Raw genomic sequence first — 21,794 nt, forward strand, 5'->3', positions numbered from 1 at the left:
GAGAGAGAGAGAGAAGGTGAAAGTAAAGACAACCACCAAGAGGTAGACACAAATTCTACCCAGAGAACAAGCCATCATGTCTGGCTTCAAGCGCCGCCTGCAGCCTGCTACAGGCCTTGCCGAGAGCAGATATCTGCCCTACTATCCCGCGATGATAGATGTCAGCAACGTGAGTTCTCTTGTCTTTCTTTTTTTTTCTTTCAGTCCTCTTGTACCTTTGTATCTTTGTACTTCCTATCAGCTCTGGAGCAAGCCCCGAGACGCCCAGGAAGACGAGCCGAAGACGGGGACGCAGAGAGGGGTCGCGTGGGTGACGCTGCAGCTCGCTATCCCTGTCCGGCCCTGCATATGACATTTTGATATTGACGTCTTGCCTGTTATTTCTTCTTCTCCTGGCTTCTTCTGCTTCCCAGTCCTTGCTGTGAAGAAGCGAAAGTTCCCTGGAAAGTGATAAGAAATGGTGATAATACCGAGATATAGCTGCGTGGAGCTACGAGAAACGAGACATGCTGACTGCTGCAATCATATCTAGGCTACACAGCGCGTGGCAGACCCGGCGCTGCTCCAGATGCAGCCCAAGGAGACTCTCCAGCCACTGATCAATAGCATCCCAGAGGAGCTTGTGGGCCGGTTTGACCCCGTGTACGTCGAGCACTACAACCGCCACAACGCGGGCCGGCTTCATACCCACCAGATCCCCATCGAGGAGTTCCGCAAGAACCCCGGCAAGTATGTGATCAACTATGGCCAGACTCCAGGGCCAGAGGTCTTCTGCATCACGGAGAGAAAGCTCCCCGTCAACGGAGGGACCATCACCGTCCGCATCTTTGAGATGGCGCCCATCAAGCTGTCCCCGGGCAGAGACAAGAAGCGTGGGGCCTATATCAACTTCCACGGAGGCGGTTGGGTGTTTGGCAACCTCGACGCTGACCACCACAAGTGCAAGCGGATCGCCAATGAGCTTCAGGGCGAGGTTGTTGTCTTCGATGTCGACTACCGTCTTGCTCCCGAGCATCCTTACCCAACCGCCATTGAGGATTGCTGGGCGGCTGTCCAGTGGGTAAGTTGTATCAACGTGTCTCCTCAACTTTTGCACCCTGCCCTGCCTGTCATATAGGACTGATTATGTGAAAACAGGTGAGAAGCAGAGCCATCGAGTTCAACTTGGATATCTCCAGACTGGCTGTTGGAGGTGCATCTGCTGGTGGTCATCTTGCGGCTGTGATGGCACATCTGTGCAGAGACTATGGCTATCCCCTCAAGCTGCAGCTCCTCATTGTCCCCGTTGTTGACATGCACAGTTCCTTCACTGCAGACGGCAAGTTTGATCGCGAAAATACCCCATACGAGTCGTACCGCGAGATGGAGCACACCGTTCCCCTGCCAGCCGAGCGTATGGCGTACTTCCATCGCCAATGGCTTGGAGTTCCTCGCCCTGAGCCATCTGAAGACGTAAGTTGCTTCCCGAGTGGTTTCTGCCATTCCTCTCTCCTCTCGAACTTCGGGTATGCTGATATAGGATATCTTTCAGGACTGGATGATCTCACCCATCTTTGCCCCCAACTTCGCCGACCTGGCTCCTGCCATCGTCTGGACAGCTGAGATGGACCCCCTTCGCGACGAAGGCGCTGCCTATGTGAAGAAGCTGGAGTCCGCAGGGGTCAAGGTCGAGCATATCTGTGTCCCCGGAGCGCCCCATACGTTCTCCCACCACGACGCCATCCTCGAGGGCGGCAAGCTCTTCAAGAAGCAGTCCATCGCTGCCCTGGCCGACGCTCTCCGTGACACCGGCCTCTGAATCTCCCAGACTCGACCGTAACGATCAATCTTCAAAGCTCCCCCGTCAAAATCTTGCTCCTAGCTTGCCCCTTGTTTCGACGGACCGGAAAAACCCGGGATCTTCCTTAGTCCCGGCATAGCATTTTCCATAGAAAAAAAGAAAGAATTAAACGGACAGCTTCTTCTTATTTTTTTCAAGCTCTTTTCCGCTTCATCCCAAAACTTCTGGACTGCATCTCAGCTTCTTGTGTACTTGTATCCCTTCCCCCCCAATTGGCATTGGCCGTGTACCATTTCAGCTGCCTGCGTCCTGCGTTCTGTCCTGTACCATATCAATTCTTCTTCTTTTTTTTTTCACTTTTTACTTTCTCTTTTAGCTCCCGGTAGAATGCTTAATTCCACGGCCGTTCGAGCCCTCGGGCGCTGTGCCTCCAAGTCCGCAGCTCGATCACTCGCCTCTCCTCATACACTCCACCTGCGGAACTCTTGCTGCCGCTCTATAAGTAGTGCCCTCCGGCCGTCGCCTGTCTCGAATAAGTGCCAGCTGGTTTCTGCCAGAGGATTTGCCTCGACTGCAAGAATGATGGTACCGCTTCGTCTTTCGCTGTTGTGTTGTTGCGCTTCATGGAGGTGATTATACTGACTGACCCGCCTGCTGGTGATATATAGACTGCCCCTCGTACGGAAACCGACGCCTTTGGCGAGATCCAGGTAGGTCGGCCGTTTCTACAGCGTCGATAGCAATGGAGCAACTGGCCTAATACGTTCTATCTCAGGTTCCTGGAGACAAGTACTGGGGAGCCCAGACTCAAAGGTGCGCAGACAGAGGCTCCTCCTGGAGCTGGTACAAGAAACTGGACGGAGAATGCTGATACAGGCTCCAGATCCCTTGGGAACTTTGATATCGGGCAGCCCCAGGACCGCATGCCTACTCCGATTGTGCGTGCCCTTGGTATCCTCAAGGGTGCCGCTGCAACCGTCAACATGAAGTTCGGACTCGGTATTTCTCTCTCTCTCTCTCTCTCTCTATGCATACATGTTTGGCTGGCGGACAGCATGATATAAACGGCTTGGACTGACTGAAATAACTTGAAGACCCTACCATTGGCAAGGCGATCCAGCAGGCCGCCGCTGAGGTTGCCGACCTCAAGCTGGTTGACCATTTCCCTCTTGTTGTCTGGCAGACCGGCTCTGGCACCCAGTCCAACATGAACGCCAACGAGGTCATCTCCAACCGTGCAATTGAGATCCTGGGCGGAACCATGGGCAGCAAGAAGCCTGTCCACCCCAACGACCATGTCAACATGTCCGCCTCGTCCAACGATACCTTCCCTACCGTTATGCACATTGCCGCCGTTCTGGAGATCGAGGATTCTCTTCTTCCAGCCCTGACCAGCCTGAAGGACGCCCTGCAGAAGAAGGTAGACCAGTTCAACGACATCATCAAGATCGGCCGAACCCATTTGCAGGACGCCACTCCTCTCACCCTCGGCCAGGAGCTCTCCGGCTACGTATCCCAGCTCGAGCGCAATATCACTCGCGTTGAGAATGCCCTGCCAGACCTCCGATTGCTGGCTCAGGGAGGTACCGCTGTCGGAACCGGCATCAACACCTTCAAGGGCTTCGACGAGGCCATTGCCGAGGAAGTCAGCAAGATGACCGGCAAGCAATTCAAGACCTCACCAAACAAGTTTGAAGTGCTTGCCGCTCACGATGCTGTCGTTGAGGCTTCCGGAGCTCTCAACACCCTCGCTGCCTCTCTCTTCAAGATCGCGCAAGACATCCGTTTCCTCGGTTCCGGCCCTCGCTGCGGTCTTGGTGAGCTCCAGCTCCCCGAAAACGAGCCCGGTTCCTCTATCATGCCTGGAAAGGTCAACCCTACCCAGTGTGAATCTCTCACCATGATCTGCGCCCAGGTTATGGGCAACCATGTTGCCACTACCGTTTCTGGAATGAACGGCAACTTTGAGCTCAACGTCTTCAAGCCGGTCATGATCCGCAACCTGCTTCACAGCGTCCGCATCTTGAGCGACGGAATGAGGTCGTTTGAGAAGAACCTTGTCGTTGGCCTCGAGGCTGACCGTAAGAGAATCGAATCCATTCTCCACGAGAGGTATGCCTCGTCTCTATTCCTTTCTTTTTCATTTGCTGTATTTTGAGTGTACATACTAACGTGGGCCCCTCTAGTCTTATGCTTGTCACTTGCCTCAACCCCGTTATTGGATACGACATGGCCTCCAAGGTTGCAAAGAATGCTCACAAGAAGGGCCTCACTCTCAAGCAGAGTGCCATGGAGCTCAAGGCTCTTAGCGAGGAGGATTTCGACAAGCACGTTCGTCCAGAGTTGATGATTAGCCCCAAGGAGCGCAAGTAGGTGCCTCCCAGTAGCTTCATTTCTTGAATAAAAGATAGCGATGTAAATATCAATGTTAGACACAGTACAACTTTCCAGCGTACGCCCTATGAAGTTCTAGAAATGAGGATCACTGTTTAATTTCATCCCCCTGTTAAAAATAAGCGAGAATTTCTCTTAGTCTTGTTTCTATGCTTTATTTCAATAATACTTGATAGTAAACCCGAAAAAAGCTTTCTACAAACTGCCCTCCCCATGCACATCCTGATATATTCTTGTCCGTGGTGAGGCGGATTCTAGGCCTTCATTGCTTTCGATATTGTTTCACTGCAGATACTGTGTATGACCAACTTGCTCTGTACCATCTCAACAAGGCTGCATCGTCTCGATATATACTAGGGATATGCTTTCTCCTTGGCCACAACAGTAGTCTCCTGCACTTCGTATCCAGAAATGGCAGTCTCTACGAGAAGTGTCTTTACGACCTCGGCCTCAACAGAGCATGTAACTAGACATAAATCTATAAATCTCGCTCATATCCCGCTCTATCGCTCGATATACACAGCCCACCCAGTCCATTGCTTTGTTTACACCATTAAATAACCACCGTCATGCGTTTCCTTCCCATTTTAATGACCATCGGGTCAGCACTGGGTGCAGTCCTTGTAGACTTCCAGTCTGCTCGGGGAGATGATCCATCAGTGCTCGGCTTGCGGAATCTCGAAACCAAACGGGGGACAATGATCCCAGATAACATTCCAGATCTATTCATCAAGAAAGGAAAGGACCCCAATGGTGCTTCTGTGGCTCATTTTCACAAGAAGAAGGGCATGCTACGAGCCGAGTATCACTCCCTTAACAAAGAAACGAAGAAAGACAAGACCTATGCCATTCGCTATGAGTTCTCCTTGGGGGCGATTGAGCAAAGCCTGAGCATCTGGCAATTGTAAGTTTATGCGAACTGCACGTTCCCCCCAGTAAGTCTAGAGCTAATCTAGGGCATAAAGTAAGGAATACCTCACAGATAATGCGGAGGATGGCGGCGCCAATGTCCCTCTGGCCCTGAAGTTTTCTCGCAGCAACCTCCAGCTCCAGTATCAGCCCAAATGGGACGCACCACGGCAGATTCTATGGCAAACTGCACCTAAACTCAACACCAAATACCGCGCAGACTTCCTGATTAATACTGGTACCCCTGGCTGGGTTGAGTTTTCGTGGAATGGGCAGGTTCAAAAACTTGGTACTCAGGGGGAAACTCGGTTTGCCGCAACCACGTTCCCTGGTCGATCGGATCCAAAGTTTGGCGCATACCTGGCGGACGATGTTGATGTCGACTTTTACGTCTATAGAGTCCTTATTCAAGAGAATTAGAAAGTAGTATGCCCTTGTTTTGGCACAGGATATCACGGCACCGAACGTTCGAGGGCGTATATCGGCTTCCAATGTCAGGTCGATAGAGTCGGCGCTTAGTTTTCATAGATTAATAGGCGCCAGACTCACATGACGTCATTGGTGCCCTGAGGTCCTTTTCCTCCGTGGTGACTAAGCGGCGTCTATTTGAGACATGGAGTTACGTTACCGCTCCTTTTTTCACCTCTCCCTCGATCGAACTTCTATCGTTTCCTCTCTTTGGATACGCAAGAGTCTTTGTCTCCTCCTAGTTGAACTGCCTGTTCTCTATCGTCAAGGGTGTTGTTGCTGTTTCACACTGGCAGTGTTGAGTTGAAAACTTCACCCCGCCCTCACCCCTGAATCCTCCACTTCCTCCATCTAAGAGAAGCCCCAACCAGGCGTTAAATTCGACAGCTTTGTCTTCTCTTTACATACCATCCACCTTTCTATCCAGCAGCCTTTCTCTCCCATGGCCATTGAAGCTTCGTCTACGACTGTCCCTGTGGCCGTTACAAATAACTGTATCGATACCAAGATGCTTGCCATTCATGCCAAGGAGGTGAAACCGGCGGTGACCGAGGCCACTAAGGCCAACAACGAGGAAGAAAAAACTGAAGAAGGCCTCTTTTCAGCCTCCTATATATCTCCCGAGGTTGTCTCCTTGCTTCCGGAGAACTATACTCTCCGCCCACTTCGCCGCTCAGACTACCAGAACGGCTTCCTCGATGTTCTCAGCGTTCTCACCAAGGTTGGAGAGTTCACCCCCGAGCTCTGGAACGAACGATATGACTGGATGGCCAAGCGCAATGATGAGTATTATATCCTTGTTATCTGCGATGGGACCGGCCGAGTTGTTGGCACTGGTAGTTTGATTGTTGAGAGGAAATTTATCCATGCCGCTGGCTTGGTGGGGCACATTGAAGATATTGCCATTGAGAGCGGCCAGCAAGGAAAGAAGCTCGGCCTGCGCATGATCCATGCTTTGGATTATGTTGCTAAAGAAGTTGGCTGTTACAAGGTAGGGTTGCCCCTTTTTACCTAGTGTAAGAAATAAAAGGTACAGGAACTAATTTGTATCTCTTCTCAGTCTATCCTGGATTGCTCCGAAGCCAACGAGGGCTTTTATCTAAAATGTGGCTTTAAACGTGCTGGATTGGAGATGGCCCATTACTACTGACTCAATTTCGTGGTATTGGATTCCTCTTTGCGCAAATTTCATTAAACGTTCCACATAGATCATAGATGGTCAGGGGATTTGGTTTGCTGGAAAGCCATGTCCTGTTATAAACACGGTGTACGGGGAGCCGATGTGAATCACTCGTATGAAGAGCAATCGCGGGTACTTTATCCAAAGTGGATGAAGGTACCATAGCAGGTGATACATCCGTCTAAGTCCAACTGGGTTTTGCTGCTTTCTTGTGGGTTTGATGGTATTTGAAATTTATATATCTAATAGTTTACACCCGCCGGTTTAGTTGGGCGCATAGCTTTCTAATGATGATGACGATGATAATGGACAGAGCCAGGGCTGTTGATCTAATTGCCTTACAAGCCAAGGCACAACTATGTATGATGGCCACTATCTAAGGCAAAGACTGCGGCACCTGGGTACAATTGAATCAGCCATAAACATGATTTTCTACTTTCCACACTCACACTCACGGAGCTGCTCCGTCTCAACAAGACCAGCAGAGCGCAAGTCGTCTAGGCCCATTCTCAGTGGAAGCTCATGAAGGCAAGCCTACCAGACAAATACAACCAATATTACAGTACAAGTACAACAGATCGAGCAGTTCGGGACTCTTGATCCACTCATCATCCATACTACAGAGAACAGTATACCATAAAATTGAGATGAATAACCTTGATATTAAGGGGGCATGCAATTAAGAATTTCTTAGATTCATTCCCATACCAATTATTCATTCATCAAGCGCCCTTTTTCAACTGTGATTTCTATTTTGTCCCCCCCTAGCAAAGCTGACAATAGATAAATACCATGTTCAACCGCTCCGCTCGATCTCCGGTTGTGATATCCATAGCATTTTCCATCCTCATTCTCCGAGTGCTTGTTTCATAACCGCTTAGGAAAAGAGAAATTCGTGGGGTTTTCCACCATATTCGAAAGATTTGGGGTTTTTACAGAAAACGAAGCTGACGAAACGAGGCGTGAAGAGAAAAAAAGAAAGGTCCACATGTTATAATGCTTATGCAGCACCTGGGTTGGGATTCATCTGTAGCAGAATTATCAGTTTACTGTTGTGCTCGAGAGATATCCATCATTTCGAGATGTATAAAACGCACCTTTCTCTTTCCACCAGTCATTGTGACGTTGACGAATCGTCGGGTGTATTGGAGGCGCTTCTTAGCACGACCCTTTGGGGTCTTCTTCTTCTCTTGTGGCTCGACCTATTTCTCCCAAAAATGAGTCAGTCGTCTTGCTCTTATTCGTTGTCGTGTCAATACAGCCTATGGCCCCAGGTAACCGCAAAAACAACACCCAGCTTCCTCCCTCCATATTGCTAGGGGCTGCAACCATCATCCTGGATCCTCGTCTTCTTGTGGTATGCGCGGCCGAAACTGAGGGACCCAAGCTGGTAAAACTGACCTTTGGAGTCTGAGACTTGACTTTACCCGCACGAGCGAGCGAGCCGTGGACTTTACCCATGATGTGCGATCGGTTCGTAAATCGTAGAGATGCAACTGTTCAAGCTACAAAAATTCCAGAGGTTAGTCAGGTTGGCCTTTTGAAAGAGCTGGAATATAAGCGGGTTTAGACTGCGACAACATGCGAGAAAAGTGCGCCACGAGCAACACCATTCAAACAGAGTCCATCAAGAGAGTTAAGAGTGTAACTAACCGTGTGCTTTGGATGCGTTGACGACTTGGTCTTTTGATGCCGATGGTCTCGCTGGTGGTCGTTTCGGTGATGGACGAAGTTCCTTGGAGGAAGCGAACGCCAAGACAGAATTTTCCCTCTTAGGGTTGTAGCCCTAACTTCCTTTTACGGGTGTTATCGGAGCCGTTCTTTTGATAAGATGGACAACCTAGTTTGGTGAATAAGACGGCGGAAGAGGATACATATATGAATACAAAGACACACTTACATAGGTTCGTGAATTACGAATATGGCATACATTCGGATAAATTAGAGTGGGTTACATGTAAGAAGAATCTCATTTGAAGCTATCATCAACCTCGCTGGGGGCTTGAACAGCAAGATATCAATTGAGATAGTCGAGAGTGTTGTCAAAAATAAGCATGGTATGGCTGAAACCGCTGCTGGAATAGGTAAAAGAGAATGGTTCATTTTACCAGGCCTACCCATCAATAGATGGTAACAGTTCTCATCGAGGAACGCTCTCATTATGAGGGATGGTTTTTCTGTAACCCCTTTTTAACAAAGCATGCCAGGCCCAAACACCCATCGTAATACCGCACCGCCCGTAAATCCATCGTTCACCTTTCATTTATCAAGATCTAACGAGACTTAGCAGCAACTTTGGGAGCGGATCCCTTAGCACCCTGCTTGCTCTGGATTCGGCCACCTTGTCCTCGTCCAGCTGCCTGGGCGGCTTTGGCCTTCTCGGCTCTCTTCTTGCTTTCAGCGGCAGACTTCTTCTCCTTAGCCTCCTTCACGGCGGCCTGACGGGCGGCAGCACGGGCTTCGGGTCGCATGGTTCGGCGTTCCTTGATGACATCGAGGGAGGCGCCGACAATAGCACGCTGGTGCTTCACAACACGACGGGTACGCTTCTTGGCAACTTCCTATAAAACCAAACGAAAATATCCCATGGTCAGCCTCGATGTGCAATATAGCATGCAAAACACATTGCCACTGCTCATTTCTTCGCTTCATCCATCCCGTACCCTAGTACATCCCAAACCATAGAAGCCCCATATGAAACCAAGCACAAATTTCTCGAAAGGAAAAATATCGCAAAGAATCACTCACTTCAGAAAGTCCCTTCTTGTGTTGTCTGCGGTAAAGGATGGTCCAGGCTATCCGACGTGGGTTTTTGCGCTGGAGGAAGAGAGATTCGCTTTTGCCATTTTGGAATCGGAAGATCTTGCTGTCGCCTCGAACATACAGCTTACCCTGTTAAACGAAGAAAGGGCCTCATTAGCATAAGCTCATCAAATATAGACGTCGGAAGGCTCCTCTTCGGTCTCGGTTCGATGGTGGTCCGGAGAGCTGGATGAGCGACGTCAAAAACATACCTTTCCGGGGTAGATCTTCTGACCACTGAAGGAATCGTCGTAGGTACGCATCTTGAGTTGTGGTGATGCGCAGCCGGCGTGTACGAGGTTGAAATGTTGACGTCGTTGTGAATTAACTCGTTTGCGACTCAAGGTCAAACTTGGTAATCGTTTGGTGTGAGGTTTACTCGCTAATTGTGTGTCACGTGACTCACTAGCCCTTAAACTCGCCCAAGCGCGACAATCGTCAAATTGCGCGTATCTAGACGCCAGAACAGCCGTCGTTGGGCGTACCGAGGAATTGATTAATAGTATAAGGTTTCTTCGCGACCCCATTCAGGGTTATACCGTGAGACTGAATTCAGTGGGTTCTGAACGTGCAGCTGAGATCGCCGTAGGGACTTACACCGATACTAATCTTGTGCCATTCACCCATGCGTAATTACCTCGATAGCACTATGACTGTAGGTGCTTCAGGCAGTAGCGGCCTGCTGTTAAGTTTCCTCAAGTCTATGAAGAAGTACGAGTGAATGGGGTTAATCTTTATATTTAATAATTGCTAGCTGACGCTGGACGATCTAACGTGTTTGCAAACGAGTAATTTAAACCATGGCATGTGTTCTTGTCCACTCCCTTGCTGTCTGAATGGCCGCGGGTTCATCTTCCTTCCATCGCTGTGCAACATCGTTGGCCAGAGGATCATCTGGGTTCGGCGCGCCAAGCAATGCTTGGATGGATAGCAAAATTGTCCGGATTTGCAACGCCGGAGACCAATTATCTAGAATGTTATACCATGTTAGGATCTGCCATTCGCTATGAGAACCGCATCATGGTGGGCGTCATCTCACTTTTTAACACATCAAGGCAGATTCTTCCTAATCTATCAATATTTGGATGGTAAATCTTGGTGAGGAAACGGATCTTTGGAGGTGTCATTGGGTAATCTTCTGGCAAAAATAGCTCGAGTTTGAAGATCCCCCCTGTGTTGTGACAATCAGCTCTCTGGTTCAACTAACACGATGACAGGAATTCTGGTGATGTTATGCTGACCTTCGTAGGGAGACTGTGCTGGACCGTGGATTCGGACGTCGAAATACCGAAGGTTATCTTCGTGAGGAACTGCATTAATCCCGGGAACACTGCACAAGTCAACACGATTGTTAGTAAATATATAAAGTATTATTAACTATTTCATTGATTATTTTCTTGTCATACTTACGGCTCTGCCATCAACCGCTCCGTCTCCTTTACTATCCGCTTTGGTAGCCCCGCCATGGTCTGTTTGCAACTGGTACTACTGGGCTCTGGAAGAATATTATCGTGAGGCGGTAGTGTGACGAGCGTTTGAATTAATGGCGCCTATGCCTGTTACTCCTGTACGGTATATCGCGTGGATGGCTGTTGATAATTTGTGGTATTTTCGGGGCTGCTTCCCTGTCAATCTTCGCTCGGCCACGCTGCAGAGCCCAGGGCGTGGGAAATGGTTTTCGGTATCAACGAGACGTCGGAGTAATTATTTTATCCCTTGGTTGGCCCTGCTTGACTGCTTGACAAGTAAATGGGTCTCTCAGTCTTTCACTGCTGGGATTCATCTAACTGTTTGCCAGCTTTATCCCACCTTTTCTTTTGGCAGACGTTGCTCCCCGCAGGTGCCAAGACCTCTCATTGCAGGAGAAGCACGTGCCACGAGCTAAATCCAACCCAGTAAGGCGTTGCTTATGTAACTAACTAACCACAACTTCAGTTTGACTCTCCAAGCCGTATATGACAGCATAGAAAGGGACACATTCCCAGGCCCTTGACAGCTCTACTTTGGGTATTTTAGGCCATTTCTTGCAATTCTCAGAGACGTTCGACGGGAGAGGATCCCGACCGAGATATCCCCAGAATGCAAACGAAATCTCTGGACGCGCAGACCGCGGTAGTGCAAGCTATTGTGAACGCGTGGATTAGGACATCTCCTATATAGTTGGTTAACATTCGGTGTATGAGAACCATAATTGCACTGGATATCGTCTCCTCAACCTTGCGATCACACGGAGCCCTTCTCTGAACTCGAAAAATGGCGGGCCAAATCGAGTCAGGACCGCTTGCTTCGGCATACGATAGCCCCAAGTTCGGGGAGGACAGTTCATTCCACATTGATCAAGCAGTTGGATCAATGTCAATATCGCCTTGCGGGAGAGATGTTGTGCTTGCATCGTAAGATAATTCTTGAAATTTGACCCTTCACTTATCGCTGACGGAATGCTAGAAAGGAAGGCCTACATGTTATAGATCTCGATAATCCGTATTCCCCGCCCCGTTATCTTCCTCACCGAACAGCATGGGAGGTTGCCGATGTCCAGTGGTCTCCCTTTTCCGCTCGGGATTCTTGGGTGGCAAGCACGTCAAACCAAAAAGCCTTGGTCTGGAATTTGGCTATGCGAACTTCACAGAATTCTATAGAACATGTTCTACACGCACACTCGAGAGCAATAACGGATATAAATTTTTCAGCCCACCATCCTGATTTACTAGCTACTTGCGCTGTCGATAGTTTTGTCCATTGCTGGGACTTGAGAACACCCGCCAGGCCTGTTGTTTCTTTTTCGGATTGGTTTACCGGGGCAACTCAAGTCAAATGGAACCGACAGGATCCTCATGTTATTGCTAGCTCCCACGATAAATCGCTTCACATATGGGACGATAGAAAAGGCGCATATCCCCTACGCACCTTTGAGGCACATGGGACGAAAATTTACGGCATTGATTGGAACAGGACTCGCCCCGAGGCTATTGTCACCTGTGCACTAGACAAAACAATCAAGTTCTGGAACTATTCAAAAGAAGGAAACAGGCCAGAGAACGTTACCCATACACCATTTCCTGTATGGCGGACACGGCATACCCCGTTTGGATGGGGTGTTCTGGCGATGCCACAACGTGGAAACAGTGATCTTCATCTATATAGCTGTGTTTCAGCCGAGACTAACAGGAGTGAACATGATGATCTGCCATTGGTCCACAGCTTCCCCGGGCACAAAGGCCAGGTCAAGGAGTTTCTTTGGAGGCAAAGGGGAGGCATCGTAGATGGCATGGATCAGCGAGAATTTCAGCTTGTCTCATGGGGAACAGACAAGGAGTTACGCCTTCATCGTGTAGACCCAGAGATCCTAAAAGGTGTAGGCTACGAAAAGGGCAAACCATTCAACCCCCTACTTAACCTTACTCGAAAAGGGGCAGCCTACAAAACTTTTCATGATGAACACTCCTACGAGCATGGTGAAGTGGGTGAGGATTATGGTGAACGATCAGAATATCTTGCCGCCAACAATACTCTCAAAGGGATGAGTGGGGTGAGCATGCCATACTCGCGTGGATGGGGTCAAGTTCGACCCATTGGACAATCAAGCAGTGTTCGTGGGCGCACAACCCTTAGAGCTGATATGAACCCAATTTCCTGGATGCGAGGAGTGAAAATCTCTGGATGGGAAGTGGAAACTCTGGGTGATGAAATAATCCATGTTGGTGAAAAATTCACCCGTGTAGCGTTTGAATCTGTCAATGTTGGGCAGCGGAAAGCGACCATTTCCATGCACGGGCCCTGGGGATCGGAGAACTCGAATGTTTTCCTCAAAATTGATATCAAGTTTCCCACAGAATACCCTCGAATGGAAGCACCTATTTTCAACGTCCAAAGAACAACTGCGGTAACAAGCCAACTGGTCAAAACTGTTACTACTGGAATGCAGACAATTGCAGAGACATATCTTTCAAGACAACGAGGCTGCCTTGAAGGAGTGATTCGATACTTACTTGGGGAACATACCGTTGAGGAAAGTGTAGCTCTGGCAAAGAATCAGCCAAGCGAACATCTTAAGTCTGCTGATATACTTGCTGGTAATGAGTCAAGTGATGAGGACGAGGACGTTGGCCAATTTCAGGACTCTGATCTTGCTCTAAGCTCTTCTGAGCTTCTTCGCCCTATCAATGCCAATGTCATGGTTCCAGTTGCCCGAGCATGCGGTGCTTTATGGGCCAACGATGGCCAGCTTGTCTGTTTCTTCCCAAAGAAGGAAGAAAAACCTCCCTCTTTCCTAGACTCTATAAGCTTGAGGGCCATGGCCGGATCATCCCGCAATGACAAGGTATTTGAAGGATTTGGACGCCTTCAAACAGGCTCTCCGGTGCCAAGGGCAACAGCCGAATCGGCTGTCAGTGGTGGTATTGTCACTGAAGACGGTGGTTCGGAGTTTTCTGATGACTCTTCATACGATTCGTCTAGCTCATCTGGCTCCTCCGATCTATTAGGCTCACTCCCTCAACAGTTCCAAGGGAATCACGCCTGGAGACACGGTAACATTGGATTTCACCTAGCACGCTCAATTGCAGGGAATTCACAGAGGTCTGTTGCTGGACCTAGCACTGCCAGATCATCGTCGGACTCTTGTCAGAATTATGTCCACATATACCACTTTAATGACATATTACCTGCAAAACGAGAACTTGCTCAGCAGTACAAAATATTTGGGAACCGTGCGGAGATTTGCTCACATAATATGGTAGTCGCAGCGAATGCAGGGCTTTCAGATCTATCCTACGTCTGGGGACTTCTGAATTTACTCTTGGATAATAAGCAGACAACCGATACTAAAGGTGTAAAGGATCGTTTACGGCACATACTTAACAATCCTGTGGGCAGCCTGCGACGAAAAGACAGCGGTGTCTGCTTGAACAGCGAGAGACAAAAAACATGGGGGAGCCATCCTCTCGGAGCCCGGTGGTTTATCCCTGCTTTGTGAGCCATCCTGCAACGTCTTATCCTTAATTGCTTAACTGCATTCTTCTTTACTTCTTCTTTTTTTGTAGAGCCACATCACGCTAATTTTATATAGGTTTGGACATTTCGAACAGCTTGGAGACGTACAGATGCTCGGGATGCTTTCGTGCGTCTTGTACGAGACTGACATGAAGCGACTTCTTCCAGATGATCCGTCCAAGCCCCGAGTCTCAGAATTCTTGGATGATAAAAGCTTTTCTGACCAGCAATTCAGGGGGAAACATAATACCACACCGCTGGCAAGCAAAGACCTACCTAATATATCGGCATCCCACAGCTCTGGGTGCTCGTCTGCTGATCAGTGGCACGGGAACACCCCACCGCTGTATTCAACAGGAACCACGCCTCCCACCGGAGTTCGCGGGGCAAGGTCCAGTATGGAACGTAAATCCCGTTATAATACGTCTCTGTCTGGGTCTCCTGACCCGCCTTCTAATATGCGGATAAATACCAATTTTGGCAATACCTTGGCCTCCTCACTCTCACGATCTCTAACCTTCGGACCATCTGCGTCATCTTCACCTCCAACTGGTCTCATTAAGAAGCAACCTAGTCCAATAGGCAGTCTCACTACCCATGGACCTAGCATCTGGAGCTCTGTTGGTGGTCTCCGTAACAAGGCAGCGTCCGCATTACCTAGTTATCTTACTCCCTCCGCAATTGGCACACCCCTAAGATTCTCAGATTCAGAAGAGAGCGATAAACCAGTTTCACCAAGCGCGAATAAGTTCAGGAGAGGCATAAAGGTTGTCAAGAAACACCAAGCTGCATTTGACAACGATTGCAGGGCCGAGGTCCCTTTGCTTGATCCTCGACTCCAGTCACTTTATCAAGCCTACAGAGAGAACTATGCTCATCTTCTATTTATATGGAACATGCCTATACAAGGAACTGAGGTTCTGAAAATGGCTTCCATTGTCGACAACGAGACAGAACGCTCTCTTTTATATAAGTCGAACAACAAATATCCACGGACCAAGCACGTCAATAGGCGCCATAGCCTGGCAGTTAACCACCACCCTTCAACAGAAGTTCTGGCCGAAGGACTCAACCTGCAACATCATTGTGCAACATGCGGATCCGCCTTACAAGTTTCTTCTCCAACGCAAAATCCACTGGGTGAAGCTATCGGGAGGAATAGCAGACGTAACGCACTTGTGAATATACAATGCCTTAACTGCAATTTGTCATTGCCGGGTTCGCAAAACATGTCGTGTGCAATATGTACTGAGGTGATTCAAGGCATGTTTAACCCTTGCTTCGCCTGTGGCCATATGTGTTGCTTCAAATGCCATTCTCAATGGTTTGCGCCGAATATTACGGCGGAAGGTTCCATGGAGAAGAGCGTTTCTATACTATGCCCCACCGGATGTGGGTGTAACTGTTCAGAACACTTGGTGATAGATATGCCTATACCCCCCACGCCTGCTTCACCTGCAATATCCGCTGCACCTCCTCCACCAGCTCCGCCATTGCCAGAAGCTGCTCTGAGTCCTTCCAAGTCAAAGAGCAAACCTTTATACCCAGGAGCAAGTGGTAACCGCAAAAATGCCAAAAAGTGGAGGAATAGTTTAAACCAAACAACGGCAACAAACGACGCGGACCAATCCGATAAAAACCAGACTGGGACCTCTTCGGGGGTTCGCAGCCGAGCTAGCCTCGATGAGCAGCTCCCGGGAGTAAATCCTCGAAAGCCAGCTGCTAATTCGGGTTCAATTAGCCGCGTTGCCGGCTGGATCGGCAAGAGCTCACTTGAAAGGATGGATACCGTGTGAAATCGTTCGAATTCAACGTCATTACACCACTTTGATCCTCAAGTGTTCTATTTATACTGTATACCCACCTACTATGTACTTATAATGTCTTGCTACTAGTAATGTATCAGTTGTTCGTTTTATGTCCATGGTACCCTATATTACATTTCGTAGTCACCTCAAGATGACCGCCCGTGTATATTGGTCATCTGGGTAATGAAAAATGGTACCTGCCGAAGCTAATTTATACTCTATAGCAAACAGCTGGTGGTAGACATACAGCCTTAAATTTAATAACGGTATAAAGGACGGCGGATGCCGTACTTGATCGGCTGTTAAAGATTCCACTCATTAGCTTTAATCGCTCTTGTGCCAGCTCCAGATTTATAAGTCGATATCTGATACTTAATAATTCTGTTAATCACTTTCAAATGCTGAGTTTAGATTTCATGATTGGGAATTGTGACACTCTTTGTGCATTACTGGAATATATATCTGTTGATATTGGGGCATAGACTAGTTTGAGATGAGCGAGTGTGGAGAACCAGTTTACTCTAAAATTTCTCTCCCAGTGTCCTCAACTTCAGTTTTTTAGGATACACAAATAATGCTTTGGCCTCCGAGTAGACTTTCCCTTTACCATCCTTAATGACGGCTTCAATAACTGCCTTTCTTTCAGAACTCAAGAGGCGATCATATTTTGCCTCGACAATTATGTATTGGTCTCGCCCGAGGCGGGCTTTATAGGATATGTTGAGATTGGCAGTAACCCCTGTGCGCTCGGGTAGATTCTCGATGGCTAAACGGCCCATATTTTCGTCAAGAATTGTAGCGATTGCACCACCATGCACAACAGTAGGCCATCCATCAAGCCCGTTGCCAAGGTATAAGACAGATTTGAGGGTGTTTTCTTTAGAATTGTAGAACACATGCTATCGAACATATATAGTTAGTTGCCGTTAGTTGACAGCATATTATATCCCGATCCTATATTGTTGAACACACCTGACACGACAGCCCTCTGGACCCCCGAAGACACCCACTAGTAAGCCTTGCCTTCTTCTCTTCTTCAGTAAAGTTCCCATATGGCTCCCATTCCGTATAATCTGGATCTTCTCGTAGTTTCTTCACAATCTCGAGCTGGTCAAAACGGGAATTCAAGGATGTGGTTATCTCTATATCTTCTGGGCTGTCGGGTTCTATTATTGGGCCAGCAAATAGATTTATCTCACTTGACATATACCTCCTACCTAGGTAGCCAAACAGGAGTATGGAAAGTAAAATACGGAGTCGGCGAGGCGATTTATTCGGGCCGGGAGGAGGAACGGTAACCGTTGTTAGGCAGCGAGATTGGTAGTTGGATAATTGTCTAAGCGGCAAGACAGGGTTTAGGCGAAGCGAGTATGCGCGGACTCTGGATTGTAGTCCATGCTGTATTAGCCTGCAACACATTGAGGAGTAACAGTGCGAGACAACCTCGCCCGGGACTCTCTTTAACATAGCTGCTGGCAGCGTCCAGTTCTTGAAGTTGAAGGGCGTCGCTTGCGGCGCTAGTCTACCAGCTAACTTAATTAAAAGTAAACTAGTAAAATTAACCGCGCTAGTTAACTCACCCTAGTGCGCTTAACTAATAGTTAGTCCATACAACGCCTATAGTCTAGACAGCTGTGGAGGCATCAACAGAACAACCGCGAGTATTGTAACCCTTGGGACTAAAGAGTTACTGAAGCGATATCTACATAAGATCATAGACAACTCCATTGCGGGGTCATGAGAGATATTCCTTATTGCTAAACGATCTTATGCCAGCTTTACCACGGACAATCTAAACGAGACCTTGGTCTCTGGCTAGTAGAAAGCAATAAAGATGGAAAATAAATTTCAGGGCCTACTACCTAAAAGGTTCCTCGGAGCAGAAACCCCTTACTCGTTAAGCACATCAGCAGGGGGCAAGTCGATGGCCTTGTAAAGAAGGATCAGGGCAGAGTGTGATTCACCTAAACAGTGTTAGTCATGAAACTTATTCCAATGCGTTGAAAACAAGGGATGCTACATACCACCTCCGGATAGTGTTTCAATTTTCTCTGCAGGTACTTCGGAAACCTTTTCATCGTTGAACCACCACCAATTTCCATCTTCTTCACGTCTTTTGCCATCCACTACCTTGCCCTGCTTCTTTACATAGGCAGTGTAGTGGCCACTGTCGGCGCTAGCCCCCTGATGGGTAATGACACCCCGTAGTTCGTAAAGTCCACACTTATTTGTACTTTCATCCTTAGCAAGGTCTTCATTGATAAGAGAAAAGAGCTCTTTCTTAGCCTGTAAAAGGGCGGCTGCCTTTTCAGCTTCGTATTCGGCATCTGACTTGAACACTTCTGGTGCAGCATCCTTATCTTCGGCCTTGTCTTTGTTTTTATCGGTTGCTGACTCGGCCATTTTCTTCTTTTGCAGGGGCTCAGATGCACGATCTTCTTGTTTCTCTTCTTGTTCACGTTTATGAGCAATCTTTTGGCGTTTTCGCGCACGTTCCATGTCCTGTTCGTCTTTTCGGATCTCGCGGACTTTATCCCTGACTGGAATGAGTTGCTTCTTCAACTCGTCAGTGCAAAAATCGACTACGTCGATTTCCTGCGGGAACGTGACTTTTCGCATAATTTTGGCCTTTTTTTGCGATTCCCGTTTCCAGAAGAAACGAACAAAGTGGACGGTGAGGTATTTCGGGAGGCGTGAGATTCGAGTTTTTTTGGTGTAGATAGCATCTCGGTCCAGGGTAGGTGAGTGCTTCTCGATTTTCTCTTCTAGACTAGCCATGATTCCATCGTGAAGATGATTGATTTCTTTGTCGATATGGCAATTTAGCTTGAAGAAAACGTCAGAGCTTTCTACTGCCATCTCTCCACCTTCTTTGGCAGCCTGCTCATCGCACTCTAAAACAGAGTTGATTGTCCCTGACATATACTTGTCAACAAAGGAAACGGCCTTCGAGTCTTTGCCATCGGAGGCATCCTTTATCATGAGATTTTGGCGAAGTTGTGAAATAATCTGGGACCAAGCTTCCTCTGCATCTTGCTGTGCATAGCCATGCCCATCCCTGCTTTGTTGTGCAAATTGCGGGAAAACAGTACGGAGGGAATCTAGGAACCTTATTGGAGGAAATCCCCGCTGGGTTTGTGACATCAGTTTGTACAAATCTCGAAGGGAGGCCGTGAGATCAGGCCAGCCTGAGTTAAACTGGTTCGAGTTACTTTGTGCGGTACTTTTGTATCTCTGCAGCTCTTCCTGAAGTTCGGGGATGAGGCGCAGGGTCTGCAGTGTGGAGTTCAGGTAACATGTATTTCCCAAATTTGAAAGACCAGCCGGTGTAGCGCCGTCAGCCTTTGCAACCTCAGCTTCAGTCATGTCCTCCAAAAATTTAATTGCCTCCTTCGGTTTCCTCAATGCTAGGTTGGACTCTCCGTTGGCTGGGGTGCCCATCATCATGAATGTCTGGCCCGCTTTGGCATTGAGCGAAGATAGGAGGGTGTCATCTTTAAGCTGGCCTCCTTTGACTAATATTTTCTGTCGTTCGGGTTCAACGCCCGTTAGAGAGTACAGCTGGAACTTGAATGTCTCGCCATTCGAGCTCGGGTCAAGCTCTACTTCGTAGCGTTTACCCTGATGTTTGACGACAACTAAGACGATCGTTAGCAGGATCCTGGCAATGCTTGACTCCATCACATCAGTAATCAAAGACGTCACAGCCTACCAGAAATAGGATCCATTCTTCCCGCAGATAAATACACTGAAAAAGGGGAGCTCGCGAATCAAGTCGAGTAGATGTGAGACTCTGGAGCTGCCTTTCTCCTGGCGCGGTGTACCCTGTCCCTCTCTTTTATGTCGTTGAACTGGAGGATGTTATTTCTAGTTATGTGGGGCGAAGGGTGGTGCAAACAGTGCAAACACCCACCAACCCGCAGCAACGTCAACCCGGGCCATCAAAACCGACCTCAAGTAGGAGAGATACTCCGTACACATCGACAGACAAAGATAGGACAAGCCTGGACGGACTAAACACCAAGCAAGAGTGGTGCTCCTCAAGGTCGGACTGAATTGTGATTACGTTTTACAGCGCTGGAAATCCCAGTCAGAAGATCCTTTAGCTTCGCATACAGATTTCTATCCAGTCAACAACCATCAGCATGGTATACAGGACCCCAAATTCATTTTATACACCTCGAATATGGCTAACATCACTTAGTCGCAATCCTTACGGCCATACCTCCAATGCGTTCGCTCGTCTCTGACTGCTGCCCTTGCGGTCTCGAACTTTGCCTCCCAGACCTCAGAACGACATAACGTCCCGGAAATAGAAGCAGCTACTTCTCCAGAACTTCTTCTTAATCCGCTGACGGTTGCGCGCAATGAGAAAGAGAAAGTTCTTATAGAACCTAGCGTAAACAGCGTTAGAGTTAGCATCCGAATCAAGCAGGCAGATGAAATCGAGCATATCCTCGTACATAAACTCACCAGGTTCTTAACTCAGCGAGCAGAGGCATTTTTTATCCTCCGACGGAAGCCTGTTAAGGTATCTTAATATATTGGCTTAGTACTATTAAATCCAACCACCAATTACTAACCTGGGTAGGGTTACGATATCTCGTTTTTGATCACAAACTTCCACACGGAAGCTATGTTAAAACACAAGCTGGTTGACTTTATCATCGAATTCATGGAGGAGGTTGACAAGGAAATATCTGAGATGAGACTATTCGTGAGTCTATTGCCGATTGGAATCCTTCTACCTTTTTACTATTCCGGTTCACATACAGGCCAAGCTTCTAACATAAATTCCTTTAGTTAAACGCTCGCGCGCGATTTGTTGCAGAATCCTTTTTAACACCCGTATGCTTCCACCGGTTACTATTCATCCAAATTCCATTTAACTAATCTTTATCTCAACAGTTCGACTAGTGGAATTTCCCTATTTATCGTCAGCTTTTAAGTCAAACGCTCGAACTACCGCAGAGACACCCCTCTGTCATTATGTTCCGTGTGCTCTGACCTGTCTGATGGAAACTTGTTTATGACTCAATTATAAGGTGTTGTAAATAAGTTTGTAAATGACGTAAAGTTGAACTGAAAGGTCTAACAAATATCCATGCCAACTACGGACAACTGTGGCCCTACAGCCCTCACCTATATATCTTCAAATTATATCAACCCTACCGGACTTGTCTTTTACTGCGTAAATCAATTTTGATACCTGTTGCCATTTTTTATATACACCCTCTTTCATGTCTGGCGGCTTTTTTATCCTATGCGGCTCAAATTACCTAATCAGTAAATTTTGACCACACCTCTCAAATTCCACATAATATACCAGCCCCCTCTTCTATACCCTTATCTCTGGACTCACTGACCATAATGTGAATGTAAGAGTATAAAACTCTTCGTTCTTATACCGAGTAGTTCAGTCTATATGGGAATTCCACATCATACCCCCTTCCCTGGGAGT

General features: G+C 48.0%; 10 protein-coding genes across 10 annotated transcripts; 6 read left to right on the forward strand and 4 right to left on the reverse strand.

The window, feature by feature from the left end:
- Positions 1-532: 532 nt before the first annotated feature.
- On the forward strand, positions 533-1,798 carry TRV_05799 (lipase/esterase, putative; the record flags this gene model as incomplete). Its single annotated transcript, XM_003020083.1, has 3 exons — positions 533-1,060; positions 1,138-1,452; positions 1,520-1,798. Coding segments are annotated over 3 exons (1,122 nt in total), but the record flags the coding sequence as incomplete, so codon positions are not given.
- A 605-nt stretch (positions 1,799-2,403) lies between these two features.
- On the forward strand, positions 2,404-4,153 carry TRV_05800 (uncharacterized protein; the record flags this gene model as incomplete). Its single annotated transcript, XM_003020084.1, has 5 exons — positions 2,404-2,409; positions 2,449-2,490; positions 2,521-2,779; positions 2,875-3,892; positions 3,967-4,153. 5 exons carry the CDS (start codon positions 2,404-2,406, stop codon positions 4,151-4,153), a joined length of 1,512 nt encoding a protein of 503 aa, XP_003020130.1.
- Positions 4,154-4,764: 611 nt separating this feature from the next.
- Positions 4,765-5,503, forward strand: TRV_05801 (uncharacterized protein; the record flags this gene model as incomplete). Its single annotated transcript, XM_003020085.1, has 2 exons — positions 4,765-5,078; positions 5,140-5,503. 2 exons carry the CDS (start codon positions 4,765-4,767, stop codon positions 5,501-5,503), a joined length of 678 nt encoding a protein of 225 aa, XP_003020131.1.
- Positions 5,504-5,993: 490 nt separating this feature from the next.
- TRV_05802 (uncharacterized protein) lies at positions 5,994-6,701 on the forward strand (the record flags this gene model as incomplete). The annotated part of the gene is made up of 2 exons (XM_003020086.1): positions 5,994-6,542; positions 6,588-6,701. 2 exons carry the CDS (start codon positions 5,994-5,996, stop codon positions 6,699-6,701), a joined length of 663 nt encoding a protein of 220 aa, XP_003020132.1.
- A 1,076-nt stretch (positions 6,702-7,777) lies between these two features.
- On the reverse strand, positions 7,778-8,192 carry TRV_05803 (uncharacterized protein; the record flags this gene model as incomplete). Its single annotated transcript, XM_003020087.1, has 2 exons — positions 7,778-7,933; positions 8,133-8,192. 2 exons carry the CDS (start codon positions 8,190-8,192, stop codon positions 7,778-7,780), a joined length of 216 nt encoding a protein of 71 aa, XP_003020133.1.
- Positions 8,193-9,004: 812 nt separating this feature from the next.
- Positions 9,005-9,796, reverse strand: TRV_05804 (uncharacterized protein; the record flags this gene model as incomplete). The annotated part of the gene is made up of 3 exons (XM_003020088.1): positions 9,005-9,292; positions 9,480-9,623; positions 9,746-9,796. The coding sequence occupies 3 exons, from the start codon at positions 9,794-9,796 to the stop codon at positions 9,005-9,007; spliced, it is 483 nt and encodes a 160-aa protein (XP_003020134.1).
- Positions 9,797-11,786: 1,990 nt separating this feature from the next.
- On the forward strand, positions 11,787-16,321 carry TRV_05805 (uncharacterized protein; the record flags this gene model as incomplete). The annotated part of the gene is made up of 3 exons (XM_003020089.1): positions 11,787-11,926; positions 11,979-14,504; positions 14,602-16,321. 3 exons carry the CDS (start codon positions 11,787-11,789, stop codon positions 16,319-16,321), a joined length of 4,386 nt encoding a protein of 1,461 aa, XP_003020135.1.
- Positions 16,322-16,854: 533 nt separating this feature from the next.
- On the reverse strand, positions 16,855-17,539 carry TRV_05806 (thioesterase family protein; the record flags this gene model as incomplete). The annotated part of the gene is made up of 2 exons (XM_003020090.1): positions 16,855-17,210; positions 17,344-17,539. The coding sequence occupies 2 exons, from the start codon at positions 17,537-17,539 to the stop codon at positions 16,855-16,857; spliced, it is 552 nt and encodes a 183-aa protein (XP_003020136.1).
- A 684-nt stretch (positions 17,540-18,223) lies between these two features.
- Positions 18,224-20,014, reverse strand: TRV_05807 (uncharacterized protein; the record flags this gene model as incomplete). Its single annotated transcript, XM_003025795.1, has 2 exons — positions 18,224-18,297; positions 18,358-20,014. The coding sequence occupies 2 exons, from the start codon at positions 20,012-20,014 to the stop codon at positions 18,224-18,226; spliced, it is 1,731 nt and encodes a 576-aa protein (XP_003025841.1).
- Positions 20,015-20,478: 464 nt separating this feature from the next.
- On the forward strand, positions 20,479-21,140 carry TRV_05808 (uncharacterized protein; the record flags this gene model as incomplete). Its single annotated transcript, XM_003025796.1, has 3 exons — positions 20,479-20,481; positions 20,538-20,864; positions 20,925-21,140. The coding sequence occupies 3 exons, from the start codon at positions 20,479-20,481 to the stop codon at positions 21,138-21,140; spliced, it is 546 nt and encodes a 181-aa protein (XP_003025842.1).
- Between the last annotated feature and the right edge of the window lie 654 nt (positions 21,141-21,794).

This window comes from Trichophyton verrucosum (assembly GCF_000151505.1).
Source record: "Trichophyton verrucosum HKI 0517 chromosome Unknown contig00649_1.f1.exp, whole genome shotgun sequence".
Classification (NCBI taxonomy): domain Eukaryota; kingdom Fungi; phylum Ascomycota; class Eurotiomycetes; order Onygenales; family Arthrodermataceae; genus Trichophyton; species Trichophyton verrucosum.